At 34.3% G+C, this 15,965-nt stretch overlaps 1 protein-coding gene and 1 pseudogene across 1 annotated transcript; both read right to left on the bottom strand.

Moving 5' to 3' along the window:
- Positions 1 to 1,240: 1,240 nt before the first annotated feature.
- LOC122055101 lies at positions 1,241 to 1,947 on the bottom strand (annotated as a pseudogene).
- A 9,527-nt stretch (positions 1,948 to 11,474) lies between these two features.
- LOC121967264 (pentatricopeptide repeat-containing protein At1g11900-like) lies at positions 11,475 to 15,277 on the bottom strand. Its single transcript, XM_042517372.1, has 2 exons — positions 15,134 to 15,277; positions 11,475 to 12,762 (listed from the first exon to the last, which is right to left on the bottom strand). The coding sequence occupies exons 1-2, from the start codon at positions 15,227 to 15,229 to the stop codon at positions 11,689 to 11,691; spliced, it is 1,170 nt and encodes a 389-aa protein (XP_042373306.1). The 5' UTR covers positions 15,230 to 15,277; the 3' UTR covers positions 11,475 to 11,688.
- Between the last annotated feature and the right edge of the window lie 688 nt (positions 15,278 to 15,965).

The following is a 15,965-nucleotide window of genomic DNA, read 5'->3' as shown; positions in this document are numbered from 1 at the left end:
GTTTCATAGATAATTAAGAAGAAAGCCTAAACGAACTGTTTGCAAATTGTGACTAACTAGACATTTCTTCAAAAGACTCCAGCTTTTACTTCTGTATCATATTCAAAACTATCTTCCAGCAAAACTCCACAACAAAAAGAAACACTTTTATCCTTCAACTAGCCAATCCCCAAAAAAAAACATAACCAATGAAAGATCATAAAACAACTCCAAAAGAACAGAATTCATAACCATCAGCAAGCAGTATCATATAATTAACCAAACGTAATATAATATCTCTATGCGATGACTGACAGTTAACGTTACAATTTGCAAAAGAACATTTCTTCCTAGCTGGATTAAAGATATGAATATCTCATGAAAAAAGAAATCGCAAGTAAGATGAACTATACTTAAGATTGGCATACAATATTGATATTCAATGAAAATCTATTCGTAAATTTCCCCTTTTATCCAATTCTTTGACATGGTCCTTAGGAGATGAGATGCAACAATTTCCAATCATAAGCTAATTTTCGAGTAAATCACTCTCCTACACACTACAAGAAGCTAAAAAAATATAGATAACACATAAGCTCAAATAAGATCACACAAGAGAAGAATTTTTTTTTTACAGATTGTGAACTTATTAGAGTTGTAAGAACAATAGCAGACTGTTCACACCTCTTTTACAATGGGTCATGCTCCAAAAGTGAAACCGAGTTAGAGTAGAAAAACACTTGAACATATATATATGTTTATCGTTATCTTAATCGTATGTCACATTGCTTAATGACTTGGACCTCTATGAGGCAAATGATCTCTAGAGAATCTGGATCACATAGAATATGTTCTAAGATATCTTTTAGTGTTTCTTGATGCATGTTCTAGTTGATGTTTTCTAGATTGTCACTGAAAATTAGAAAGACGCTACTACTTCAATGAGATGAATAATCCAAAATGGAATAATTACTGAAAAATTTAGCTTATTTCTCCTGCCATATATAATATCTTGAGATCCTATCACTTTTTGAGAACTTCACTTCAAACAATGTCAAAATCGCTTTATAGTTGGTTGGGGACAATCAACAAACACATTATGGGTGGTTAAAGTGGACATCAAAGATCATCCGCCTGGATTAATTGAGAGAGACATAAAAATGAAGAGGCGTGAAAAGAGGAAGTATCATACAATTCAAGCAAATCAGATGCAACCAAAATATAATATGAAACGCGATGCCATCAAGGAAAGAGGTCCTTGCAAAAAGCAGCACCTTTGGGATTGGGCATTCACCTGTCTGTCACAAGGCGAAATCTTTGAGGTAACTGGGATCCTTCCGGGCTCGCTCCTGAAACTTCTTGAACCACCGGTCAAGGATATCCATGGGCACGACGAGCCAGCTTCCGTCAATCCCGCAGAAGGACTGCATGAAATTGAAGAGGTTCTCGCCAACCCTAAGAGCGAGTCGCTCAGCCTTCTTCTCCGCGCCGGCGTAAGCGACGGGTGGCAAGGAGGCGAGGTCCTCGATTGAGACACTGATCTTGGCAGAGGTGAGCATGAGCTGGAGGGGATTAGGGTTAGGTTCAGGAATGGGGGGTTCTTCGGAAGGGTCAAGCCAGGGGAGGGAGAGGAGGTCCGATGGGCGAACAGGGTGTACGGCGCCGCAAAAGAGGAAGGGATGACCAGGGGCTGGAAGTAGACGGCGAGGGCCTTGCTGGGTGGGAAGGAGGAAGCCGAAGCTGGGAGGAGAAACACACAGAGTTCTCTAACGTCGCGGTAGGCATCGCCGACGAGGGAGTTCATGTCAAGGATCCAGTGGAGCGGGTCGATCTGCACGAACGCCGATGCGTCCATGGGGAAGCTCCGCTGTAGTCGAGGTTCTTCTCCATTTTCTTTGATGACTATTTAAAGTAGTCTTCATCGGATCGGTGGAACTTAGTATCACCTTTCCCCCTAGTCGTCTTCATCTTCCCTCCCTCCGCCGCTACTACTCTGAAACCCTAGAAAACAAGACCAACTCGTCACCTCTCCTTTCTCGAAATGCGAAGAAGGGTTCCTCTTCTTATCCAAAGGGAGGAGGTGGAGGAGATGTGTCGTGAGTCAATCCTGATCGGGAGAGGAAGAGGCGTCGATCTAAGAAGGGGAAGAAGGAGATGAAGCTGAGAGAGATGGTTGGACGGCCTGCGGCGAGGAGGAAAGTGGTGGTGGCGTCGCGACAGTATACGGTGCACGGCACGATATAGGTTTAGGTTTGGAGGGAAGAGTGAAGTGTTGCAAATTTCGGCTAAGTATTGGAGGGAAAATTAAATTATTTTATTTTATCATAGACATCGGGTTTTAAAAATCGCTATTAAAATCGGTGTCTATTAACGAAAAAAAAGCCGCTCAAAGACATCGGCATAAAAAACTGATGTCTATGAGCAAAACCTACGCTTATAGACATCGATTTTTGGAAAAACTAGTGTAAAATACTCAAATACATCGGTTTTTACTTAAAACTGCTGTTGTTCCACCGATGTCTATGAGAGTTTTTCTTGTAGTGAAAGGACAAATTTAGTTTCACTTGGTTCGGAGTCTTTAGCAACTCTTACTCCAAGACATAGGTCTCGCATACCTATCAATAGATAATCCACTAATAACCTCTTTCGGAATTGCTAGAAGAGAGGATCGGTACAAAAGCATAGGAATAAATGTAATACACTACACTTTCCTTTTGTAACAATTAAGTATAGAATTTAAACTTTGTTACCCAACACTCTTTTATAGACAGTTGGCTTGAGCTCGGTGTTGGACGACCCCTTAGTTGGGTCTAGCAAAGTCGTAGCAGGGCAGCAGCAAGAAGTAGGAGTAGTCGGAATCTCAATCGAATATGTAGAAGCTTGTAGAATTGATGATTTGAAAGTCTTGGTCAAGCATCTCTTTTATAGAGTGTGGAAGGTGTCTTCCATAGCCCTGAAGGCACCTTTCATAGGTAAAATCTTATCCCGCAAAGAGTTGCTCCTTATCATTGATGAAATTTGATTTTATTCGTTGGAAGGCGCCTTCCAAACTCCTGAAAGTGCCTTCCATAAATAGTACTGAAGGTGTCTTCCATCGCCTGGAAGGCGCTTTGGGTATTGTTCATCCGAGGCTTTTTGTGCTTCCTTTATGCTGCAACAAGTGTTAATCCAATGCAAAGATATTTAACCTGCAAAATAAGTTAGCACAATAATACTTATGATTAATTTATAACTTAGACCCTGTCCTCCAGAGTAGGATCTAGTTAGGGTCTCAATTTAAGTTTCCGAAATAGACCTAAATTGGACCGACACCTACTGCCCCTTCAATCGGGATACGTCCTCACTTAGTCACTCTCCTCTAGTGACTTAACTTCACTTACCAAGTGTCGAGTTACTTCTCGACATCTAATCTGACTCACCAGGTCTTCCTACTGGAATTGCACATCCAGACTTCCTCCCGACAGGAATCGAACATCCCGACCTCTTGCCAGAATCTCACATCTGGACTTTTCCAATTGGGAATCACACATTCCGACTGGACTTATTGCCTGGTGTCAGATCTTATTGACCCATCAAGTTAGTCAACCCTGCACACTTGGTAACAAAGTTAGATTAACAACACATCTAACTTTAATCCATTTGTCATTCATCAAAACTCAGATTTGATCATTTGTGCCAAATTTACCAACACTTTGCTCCTAAACTCCCGCCTCTTTTCACCATCCATCATAGATAAGTTATCATTTCACAATTCATTATTTTTTTGTATAATGTCATAACTTTCTTCTCCATCATCCACCATAGAAATAAATTTTGCGATACAACTCTCTTCCTTAACCCTAAATGTCATATCTTATTTACCTATCAAACTTAACAATGATAATTATTTACTTTGGAAGATGCAATTTCTTTCACTACTTCATATTCATGATCTACTTGGAGTTGTTGATGGTACTTCTCTTAAACCACAAGAAGACGATTCAAACTATGCTATATGGAGCAAGAAGGATCAATTAATTATGGCATGGTTGATTTCAACGATTAGTGAGTCTATACTTCCTACAATTATAGGGCTTGATAGCTCTCATCAAATATGGGAAGCTCTTGCTTGAACCTTTGCTTCACACTCTTAAGCACGTGTTCTTCAACTTCGCATGCAATTACAATCGGTGCAATAAGGAAACAAGTCTATCAATGAATATATGCAATCAATCAAGATCATTGCCAATAATTGAGCTACGATCGGCCATTATTTCAGATCCAGATTTACTAATACATGTTCTTACAGGATTGGGGCCTCAATATGATAGCTTTATTCCTAGCATAACTATTCACATAGATCAAGTGTCACTTGATACCCTTCATGACTTGCTCTTTTCGCATGAGATACTTCTATAATTACAATCTCAAAGGATCTCAAATTCTCTTGCTCTTTCGACACATACAACTTACAAGATTGATAGTACTACCCATCATCAACAAAATCAAGGAAATCAAGGTGGATGAGAATGAGGACGAGGACAAGGACAAGGTCGAGGATGAGGACATTGTCAGATTTGTCTCAAGAATGGTCACTTTACTCATCGATGTTATAAAAAATTTGATTTAAATTTTGCTAGAGGATGACATCCAGATTCTGGAACAACTCATCATGTTACATCAGATTATGATATTCTTACAAAAGCCTCCTCCTATCATGGTCCTGACACTGTACAAGTGGGCAACCGTTCAACTTCAAGACAATCAACTGCTTCACAAGTCTTTCCTAAAGCTCTCTCATCTATGTCTACTCATGGTAAACCCCTAGAGTTTTCAACTACAGAATGGTATATTGACACTGCAGCAACACATCATGTCATGTCACATCAAATTATAATATCCTTACAAACGTAATGTCATATTATGGCTCAGATATGGTTCAAGTAGGCGATGGTTCAGGTTTGCAAATTGCTAATCTTGGAAACACATACATTCATTTATCTAATCGTCTTTTCACATGTGCAACATCTTTCATGTTTCATCTATTACCAAAAGTTTACTTTCCACACGTCAATTTTGTTTTGACAACAATATCGTGTTTGAATTTTATCACAATCATTATCTTATAAAAAATATAGGAACAAATACTATCTTATTTCATGGTAGCATAAAAAATGGTCTCTATTATCTTCAAAGTTTTTCCATCAAAGTTTTTATTGGTGAACGCACAAATAAACTAGCTTGGCATTCTCGACTTGCCATCCTTCTCTTCGTATTGTTCAGACAATCATCAAGATGTATAGTTTACCTACTTCCTTCACCTCCTCTTCATTTCATTCATGTAGGTCATGCATGGAAGTTAAAAATTATAAGTTGCCTTTTTATTCTTTCCATCATGTTTCTAGTTTTTTACTTAAAATAATTCATTCTGATATTTGGAGCCCTGCGTCTATCTTATCTAACTAAGGTTTCTTATATTATGTTTCCTTCATCGATCATTTTAGTAAATACTTGGCTCTATCCTATGAGAAGGAAATATGATTTATTTGTCATATTCTGTCATTTTCAAAAATAAGTTAAATATTATTTTAATCATAAAATAATCTCTCTTCATTCTGATTGGGGAGGCGAGTATCAAGCTCTCCATCATCATCTTGTCTCTTGTGAAATTGTTCATCGAATCTCTTGTCCTTACACTCCGGAGCAAAATGACTCTGCTGAGAGAAAACATAGATATATAATTGAAACTGTTTTGGTACTTCTCCATCATGTATTAGTTCCTCTTAAATTTTAGGATGAAGCTATTAGCACTGCCATATATCTCATAAATCGACTTCCTACTCCATTGCTCAATCATAAGTGTCCTTTTGAAAAACTTTATAGACAAACTCTTGATTACACTTTCCTTCAAATTTTTTATTGTGCATGTTATCCGTGGTTATGCCCCTACTCTAAATCCAAACTTGACTCTCATTCACTACAATGTATTTTCCTTGGTTATAGCAATTTGCACCACGGTTATCGTTACTTATATATACCAACAGGATGATTTTATATTTCACGACATGATACTTTTGATGAATCTCTATTCCCTTTTTCAGTAGCTTCTTCGATCTCTCCTCCAAAGACAAGTGGCACCTTTTTTATGCCACCTACCATTGTCGAAAGTGATGCATCCTAGGTCCTCCAGAGCTCTCTAATAACTCCCCTATACCATCAAAATCACCTCAAGTTACTGATCCAATCTCAGAATCCTCACCAGTCAAAGATAATATTCTCTCTAGTTCTTGATCCTCAGATAATACAAGTTCGTCATCTAAATCACCATGTCAGTCTACTTCCTCATCGCCAACAAATGCATCAGATGATAATGCTCCTTGTCTCATGCTTCCATTAAGTGACATCTATACACGTTATCCACCAATCACAACTTGACATCCCCTTCCATGAGCTCTTGTGGTCTTTTTAAAATCTATTGGACCAACTTATTTTACATAAGTAAATAAGGATCCAAATTGGCATAGTACAATGGCTATAGAATTTAATGCACTTCTTCGTAATGAAACATGGAGCCTAGTTCCACGCACTCCCTCCATGAATGTTGTGGGCTCTAAATGGGTATTCTATCTTAAGCATCGAGCTAATGGTTCTCTTGAACGATACAAAGTTTGACTTGTAGCCAAAGGATTTAGTCAACAATCAGGTATTGACTTTAATGATACTTTTAGATTAGTCATCAAAATTACATCTGTTAGACTTGTTATTATCGATAGTTGTTAGTTCTAATTGGCATGTACGATAATTAGACATTTCAAATGCATTTCTTCATGGTCATCTTGAGGAAATTGCATTTATAGAACAACCACCTGGGTTCATTCATCTATAATTTCTATCTCATGTTTGTTAACTCAAGAAATCCTTATATAGTCTTCGATAAGCTCCTCGTTCATGGTTTCATCGATTATCTAATTGGTTACAAGTTCAAAGATTTCTAGATCAAAGACTAACTTGTCTCTATTCCACAAATATAATGATGGATCTATGATATTTTTTCTTATTTATGTGGATGACATCCTAATAATCGGCAATGATCACAAGAATATCATAACTATATTAAGTCTTCTCAATCAAAAATTTCCTACTTGAGATTTGAGTAATGCTCATTTTTTCGTAGTATTGAACTTATTCTACATGAAGAAGACTATCTTCCCTCTCAGAGCAATTCATTACTGGGCTTCTCCAAAGAGCCAAAATGAATGGAGCACGTCCAGTTTTTACACCAATTGTTATAAACAACTCTACAACTTCATCCTCTCTTGCTCTGTTCGATCCACAAATTTATCAAAGCATTGTTGGAGCCTTATAATATGTCACTATCACACGACCTGATATTATCTTTGTAGTAAATCATCCTTGTCAATTTATGCATGCTCCAACTGAGCAAAATTGGGATAATGTAAAAAAGAATATTTTGCTATCTCAAAATTACTATTTTACATGGTCTTCTTTTATATCGTCAATCGTCTTGAGATTTATATGCATATAGTGATGTAGATTGGGTAAGCTCTCTTGAAGACAGATGATCTACAAGTGGATATGAAATATTTCTCGGACAAAATCTTATCTCAAGGAATTCAAAAAAGTAACATACGGTATCTCGTTCAAGCATTGAGGCTAAATATAAACCTAGAGTCAATACAACGTCTAAAATTATTTGGTTTCAATCACTTCTTTTTGAACTTTATTTTGCATCAAATATTGCACCAAAAATTTGGTGCGATAATATTAGAGCAACATATCTTACAGCTAATCTAATCTTTCATGCTCGTACAAAATATGTGGAAATTGATTTTCATTTTATTCGTGAACGTTATCTGTCTCTTATATTTATGTTGAAGATCAAATTCCTGATATCTTTTTTAAGTCATTATCCAAACAACGTTTCAATAAGTTAGCAAGTAAACTCAACGTCACCAGAATTGACCTAATCAAATCACAAAATCAAATCAAATTAGTATTAAGATAATTCTATTATAATTATTAGAATAATTCTATTATTTATTAATTATTCAATTAATCAAATACTTCTTAAACATTATATATTATATTATCTTTAGAATAAATATTAATGAATAATAAGATTTATTATTACTCTCACATTTTTTTTTTTTCTCATCATTTTCTTATTCTGCTTTCTATAGTTGTCGGATCACAAGAAAGATAGTTTAAGAGCAATTTCTTATTGCTCAGGGAAATCATATTAGAGCAGTTGAACAAGAGGAAAGATGCAAACAATAAACTTATTATTATACTTTGTCGATATCAAAGTGGTATAATTTATAATATATTTAAGGATACGATCAATTAATCAATTAATAAAAGATTTAATCTAATAAATATTATGTTCTAATATTATCATGATTTAATCCCATTATATTGAACAATTCACTTTCAACAATATCTATGAAGCTCCCAGCTACTTTCCCTATCGAACCACTGGAAGCAAATATCTCCTGACAATGATAGATCACCTGCAATTAATTTACAGCTAGCTAGCAATCTTAATGGTCATGCAAGAATCCATTTATTGTTCAGACTAATGGCCACGTGTGGACGACTGAGAGAATCTGATAAGACTGATGGCTGAGGTGAGATGGATGGATACATCAACTACGTATAAAAAATATTGAAATATTGAAGTAGATGTTGTGGATACTGATATTGTTTAACAGCCATCATGTGCATCCATAAACAAACCAGTGTTTATTTTTTTTGTGTGAGAATGCATATGTTGAGATTGATTGATTATTCATTGTTAAATACTGAACAAAGCATGCAGAAAAGGAAGCAAATCCATACATGGAGGAGATTTTGAGATGTGAATGAGTTATCAAGATGATCTTCATCGTTCCGGAATTTTCTTGAATGCATTGAGATCTTCATTAATCATATAAAATAATACTACTCTTGATAAGTGTAGAGTTACTAGAATTCTCCATACCTTCAAGAACGCTCTGGAGATTTAATCTGCACCATAAGATTCTTTAGATCTTAGCTATTGCTATAAATAAATAAGAGCTTTTTTAGCTGTTCTTATTTGACATGAATTCCATTTTTACTTTTGCAAAAGTGTTTTGCTTGTACGTTTTTGGTTTTGGATTAAATGTTTTAAATATTGGAGAAAAGGTGAACGTCGTCTCAGTGGTTCCTTTAAAATGATAATTTCATACACTCTAAACGAAGATAAATCATGAAAGTATTTATATATTCTAATACATTAGTCTTTTATGAGAAAGATTAATCAATTTAGTAGTTGCTCAGATGGTATGAATATAAATATAGGGACTGTGGTTTGGTCTTTTGGGTTGTTTATGTACTTTACAATTTCTTATTATATAGATTATGACTAAAGAAAAAAAATAAAGCTTTAAGATTGATGGAAATTAATTTTCTTTTTAGTTGAAAAGATTATAATTTTATTTGATAAAGATATTAAAAAATATGAATGAAAATAATTTTATTAAAAAAAATATTTATTAGCTTTAGTTCATCTTAGAACTAAACTAACTTTTCATGATAACATAGAGGTCATATAATTTTTTTTTTCATTTTCTTTCTTTCTTTCATTTTTGATTAAAAGAGATCGAAGAAAAAAATAAGACTATAAAAATATTTCTTTTTGACATTCTTCTCTCATAAAAAATAACTATCTGATTGCAAGTTAGATATAAAGCGGTAAACATTCCTTTACATATCTGAATAAATATATTTCATATGATCAAATTAAACACTCAATCAACATAATAAAAATTAGATCATTATATAAAAACATACCATTCAAACTTTCGCTTAGCTGAGTTGGTATTCAAATGGTAAATTACTATAAGAAAATAGGAATCAAATTCTGGAGAAACAATTCCATATTGAATAAAATCCTTACCACCTAAGATATCGTTCGATCATTATGAATTACCTTTCTTTCAAATTCCTTGGGGTGGGCATGAAGGGACACATGAGATGCATCACCTTGTACTATAAGAACATATACTTCAACTTGAGATATGATATCGCCTCTAGAGAGGTACATTTGACATCAAAACTATGGATTGGCTCAATAATAACAATAGTCACAATAGAGAAACTTTCAATTCATTATCCAAAGTTGGGAGGTTCAAGAAAAGAAAAAGGTTCTCTTGGGGCACGGTGCAATAGTAAAAAATATGATGGGCTCCTATACAATAAAGATTTGATTTTCTCACAGGACATATCATACAACATGGTGCTCGCACCACTCATAATATTAAATTATTCGGCAAAATCCATCTGCACATCTCATATTTATTTTGATAACTGATAAAAAATTTTATTGGTCGGATCGATCGACTTTAGGATTAGTCGATTTCAAAAGTTTGATAGATGGATTATCCAAATAAAAAATAAAAAATCATCAAGAATTAAAGATAAAAAGCTTTTAAATTATAATCATTTGTTTTATGAAACTGTAGCTCAGTGGATAGAGTGAGCAAAAGTCGTACCTTCGACCCCTTCTTGGCGCATTTACATTTAAAAGTTTGAAATTCCCATTATTTTCCATATACACATTAAAAAAAATCCCACCAAAATTTTCCATTTAAAAACAAACTGTAACTTTGCCAAAGAAAAAAAGGTCAATTATAAAAAAATATTTAATACAAGTTATTATCGAATTCTTCTCATTCTTTTTAACTATATCAATCAATCATATACTTTCATATTTCATGTCAAATTTATCTTTTGTTATCACTATCTCAGGTTCATTATATCAAATTTATCATATACATTGTTGTTTCATATCAAATCAATCTTTTTAAAAATTATATATCGTTAAATTATAGATAGTCTCCCAACACACCTGAGAAGCAACTAATTGTCCTTCTCCCTACTTCGAATTGCATATGAGAGCTTAACAAGTAATGTATAGGAACTCTACAAAAAAAAAAAAAAAAAAGGTGGCATTAAAATTAAATTAAGCATATAATTAAAAAGAAAAGAGATCCAAAAGAAATTAAAAAATTAACAAGAAAAAGACTTTGCGCAATAAGTTGATATTATGCACCCAAATAACATAAACCCACAAAAGGTGTTCCTAGAGTAATAGGTTCCACTCCAAACCTTTAATGCCAATTCACAATCCCATTACAGCAAAAGTTTATTACGCTCACACCAAAACATCCCTCGTACTTCAAATTATGTGAAGAAAGATGAATGATGGGATCAATTTATAACCAACCGTTAAGTGACTAGAGGGTATGAGGAGTTCCACTCCAAACCTTTAATGCCAATTCACAATCCCAGTTCAGATACAAACTTGTTCATTCCACAATTTGTTATATTTATCAATGTACTCAATCCCGACAGCTAGAAAGTCTCCAACTCAATCAATACAGCTAAAGATCGCTCCATCCATCAAAAGGCTTCTTTCCAGATGTACTTATTAATCAAATCAGCTTTTAGTACACTCTGTACCTTTTTCAAAATAACAGGATGGGTTCTTATTGTGTACTTCATTATGCTCCCTGCCAAAAAACCTTTCCACCTTTTCTCATACAGGAACTTCCGTGTCGTACTTGGTGAATCAAGTTTTTCCAACTTTGATCTTGAATTTTCTTGTTGCAGCTTTTATCTTTATCAGATGTCTAACTTCTGCAGTAGCAAAGTTGACGAGGAAAGCACGGCGCCATCTTATCCAACTTAGTGTATTTTCCATCTGTTCTTTCTTCTCTGTTTAAATTCTTCTGGAGCAGCAAGTTTTGTAGTGCTCAAGTTCATTTCTGAAGATAAACGAAGTTTTAGTTCAAATTTTCCCATCTTTTTCAAGTTGCTAATAATTGCACGATAGGCATATATGGATGGGTTATGAAATTTCTTCATCTCTTCAAATATCCAAAATGCATCTTCCACCTTTCCTGAGCGTCCAAATGCATCAACTAGGGCAGTATAAGTTAGCAAGTCTAATTGAATTCCTTTCTCGGATAATTCACTTGCAATTGTCTTGCAGAGATCTAGCCTACCAAATCGACGTAAATTGTTGATCAATGTGCTATAAGTAATAATATCAGGAACATGTCCAAGATCTTTCATCACCAGAAACTCAGCTAGCATCTCGCTTGTCCTACCTCCTTTACCTAATATCTCTAAAACTGTATTAAATGTGACTGTGTCTATTTTTAGATGAAGATTCTTCAACACTTCAAATATCATCAAGCTTTTATCAATCATCCCCAATTTAGCAGTCACGTATATGATTCTGTTTATCACAGTACAATCTGTGTAACTTGTTATGTCAGATACATCTTTCAAAAAGTCACATATCACATTTGAGTCGGATACCTTTTCAAGAGTTTGTGCAACTTTTTTGTGAGATATAATATTAGGAGACAATTTAGACATTAGCAAACTCTTGAAGACCTCAGAGAAAAGAGTGAAATTATTCATTTCGACCGCACCTGCCAGAAGAAGGTTATAGGTATTCAGACCCAGGTTGATGTCTCCACCATGTAGATGTCTAAATACATGAGCAGCATCTGCCAAATGGCCTGATCTACAAAGTTTTTCAATATACTCGGTACAAATTTTCTTCACTGAAATTGCTTCAATATCCTTCTTACTCTTTATAAAGAGCTCCAAGTCCTGGATTATATTTCCTTGTCGAGAAGATTCTTGTGTTGTGCTGGAATGTGTGATTGAGAACAGTGGTGGAAGCTTACCACTGACGGTCATGTTATTCCACAGAACATCATGAACAAATGAGGGACAGATGTATCTCTGCCAATATTTAAAAAATAAAAACAAAAACAAAAATAGTTATGCATTGTTAAACTTAGGATCGAAACTGGAAAGGTGCCTACTGTACTCATCCAGGGAGAAAGGAAAAAGGTTAAGCCAGCAAAAGGTGATCACAAGAACCTATTTATATGTACAAAATAAATAAGTTGCAGAATCAAATGGAATATTTTTAAAGGATTTACACCAATCAAAATATTGACTATCAGGAGTTGGTAAATGAAGACAAATCCACATTAAATTGAACCGAGCATCAAACTTAAACTGAATTAAAGATTCAGCCATAATGGAACTTTAATGCTGAGATAAACAAGTATATCTTTAATACTTGCAAATTAATGTTTTCTAGGAAAATATAAATTACATATATAATAACATCAGCACTGTTGATGTATATCAATGAATTGAAAGCCAATCTGATCAGTATTTATGATATTTCATTTATTATTTTGATATGATAATCTATTCCTAGAATTTTGTCAGTTATGGGATACTTTTCAAAGTGAGTTCAACTGGAGAAGCAAGGACAAGACAACTTCTATGAGAGCCTAGGGGGAAACATCCCTATGGGGGCAATTCTCTAAACCAAATTATTTTTGTTATATACTTAAAGTTATGTAGGTCTGATATTTTTCAACACTAAATAATTTAATTTGTGTATCCATAGTTTTACAAAAGCTACCTAAGTGGTTTCACCAAGATGCCGCTTGGCCTAATAGCTAGCCGTTTCTTTTAAAAAGGGGTCCAAGCGAGCCATCAAGGTGGTCTAGGTGGTCTAGGTGGTCTAGGTAGGCTGCATAGGTGGTCCAAGTGAGTTTAACAAAAAAACCTATTTTTTTGTAAGCTATTGGTTTATTTGACAGTAGCTATCTTATCTACAGTTTGACATTTTAGTATGACATTAATTATAAAGTAGTTATGCATTGTTTTACAATTTGGAATTATGAATATAACATATAATTTTATAATTTGTTGTGTTTTTTATTTTCTTGGTGTGATGTGAAATATAAAAAAAAATTGTTTTTTTTATGTGTTTAGTGCTTCCTATCGATTATGACTTCTTTATTTGTGATTGCAATTGAAGTTCCAGTTGTCAACACACATTAAAGTCATTTTTAATTTAATCTACTTCTCTTTGTTATTTAAACACTATTGTAATGTCACCTTGCCTATGCTCCTGCCTAGGTGCTAAGCAATCCATCAGCCGCTACCTTCTGTGTTTATCCAATTCTCTTCCTAGGTGAGCCATCTCATGTAGTGGATCGTTTTCACAACCTAAAAAAAAACTATGTCCGCATAGCCATTGACAAAGGCAATCTTTCAGAGCACCTACATAACTTGTCTATTTTTTATCTTATTTGTTCTCAATTTTCCCTCTTACCCTCTACAAGTTTTCTATGTTTCATAAAGAAAGCGCATAGCACAATGATCTACTCCAAACATTGTCCTCCATTGCTCTTGATATATTAAATATATCATTAACTGCTGGTCTCCTTACAAATACATGTAACTCTTTTCCACAACATAGTGTAAGTAAACTCCACATGTATTTGCTGGTAAGTGGTAAGATAATTTATGTAATTGTATTTGCTAATAAGTGGTAAGACGATTTCAAAAGATTGCATGTTGTTTCAACTCTCAATCAAATGGCTTTGCTAAGAAAGAAATTAATCTTCTGCTAACTAGACAAATTGAACACTGACGACCCAAAGCTAAATCTTGTCCATAAGTCTTTCAGTCTATCAGTAAGTAGGAATGTTAAAATATGCATAGAGCAGTATGTATGGGTGTTTAAGATCTATGTAACTGACCCCAAATACTAAGGCAAACATAGCTTGTTGATCATATTAAGATATAGATAGTCCTATGGTGCAGAATTCTATAACCATACTATAATCTGAATGGCTGTCTTGAAAGAAAAAAATTTAAAAAAAAAAATTAAATCTTTCTCCTACATTTCCGAATGTCTGAAATTTCAATGCCCCAATATTGTGCTAAAATGATCAGGATTCAAAATTCAGAAAGAAATTAGCGTGCACAACTAACTAATGAGCCCAAATCTCTTCATTCAATTATGGAACCTGATCATATTCAAAGAAGCATATATACTACTGGAAATGAGTCAAACCTGTTCGATTAGAACAAGAACTAATATTCTTCTAGAGGCATAGTTATTGCAGGGAATTAAAAAAGAGAAACGAAAAAAAAACGTTAATAAAATGTATAATAAGTTGGAGAACCCTAAAACTAAACTTCTGATTAGGAGTTGTCGAGCAATCAATCCACAAAAAATGGAACAAGAAACGGCGCGGAATCAGGAGGCTATAAAGGCGAAGACGCGATGAGATCGTACTGATTTCATCCTCCGAAGAACCTGGAATGACTGTTGCGATAGGGATAAGATCGTCGTCGCCATGGAAGAGGAAGAAGGCGGCGGACGCCGAGACATCCCAGCCAAACCCCCGAAAGAAACGGAAAAGAAGGGAGATTACATTTCAAAAATATCTTTCACGTCATAAGAATATTGCACACATTTTAAAGATGTCATGATATCTTAAAATATAATCTGAATCATTCGATTGACACTAAGACACGAAGACAGAGAAAAATGAAGACAGAGGATCTGAACTGTACTCTACCACACCAAAACAGAGTATAGTATTTCCATTCGGATCAAGTTCTGTTGAATTTTAAGAATGATTTTGTATTTGAAACATTAAATAATTTAGGCAGGATCTCTGGACCGTAAGAGTAAAAATGTATTGATTAATTTGAATAGACCTCCCATATTTAGTAAATAGAATTCATCCATCTCTAAGCCACGGATATGCTTTCTAAATAATAACGCATGTATTTCTTTTTAATTTATGCCCTTAATTCTTTTACAAAGCCTTTAATGTCATTAATAATCTCCAAGGCTAATAATAAGACACAAAAAAAACCTTAAAGATGTATCAAGAAGAAAACAAGCAAATATAATCCTAAAACACCAATCAAATTGAATGAAAGACAATTGTAAATTGAATGAAAGACAATTGTTAATTCAACTAATATTAATCTACAATTTTGTTAATTTAACTAATATTAATTGGCCATCGCAAGCAATATTAAGACTAGCATTATTATACAGATTTAAACTCTTAATTTTTCTTCAAAATTCTTCTAAATTTAGCTCAATTGCTACT

The sequence above is a fragment of the Zingiber officinale genome, chromosome 3B, assembly GCF_018446385.1.
Source record: "Zingiber officinale cultivar Zhangliang chromosome 3B, Zo_v1.1, whole genome shotgun sequence".
Taxonomy (NCBI): Eukaryota; Viridiplantae; Streptophyta; class Magnoliopsida; order Zingiberales; family Zingiberaceae; genus Zingiber; species Zingiber officinale.
This window is presented reverse-complemented; position numbering and strand designations above follow the sequence as displayed.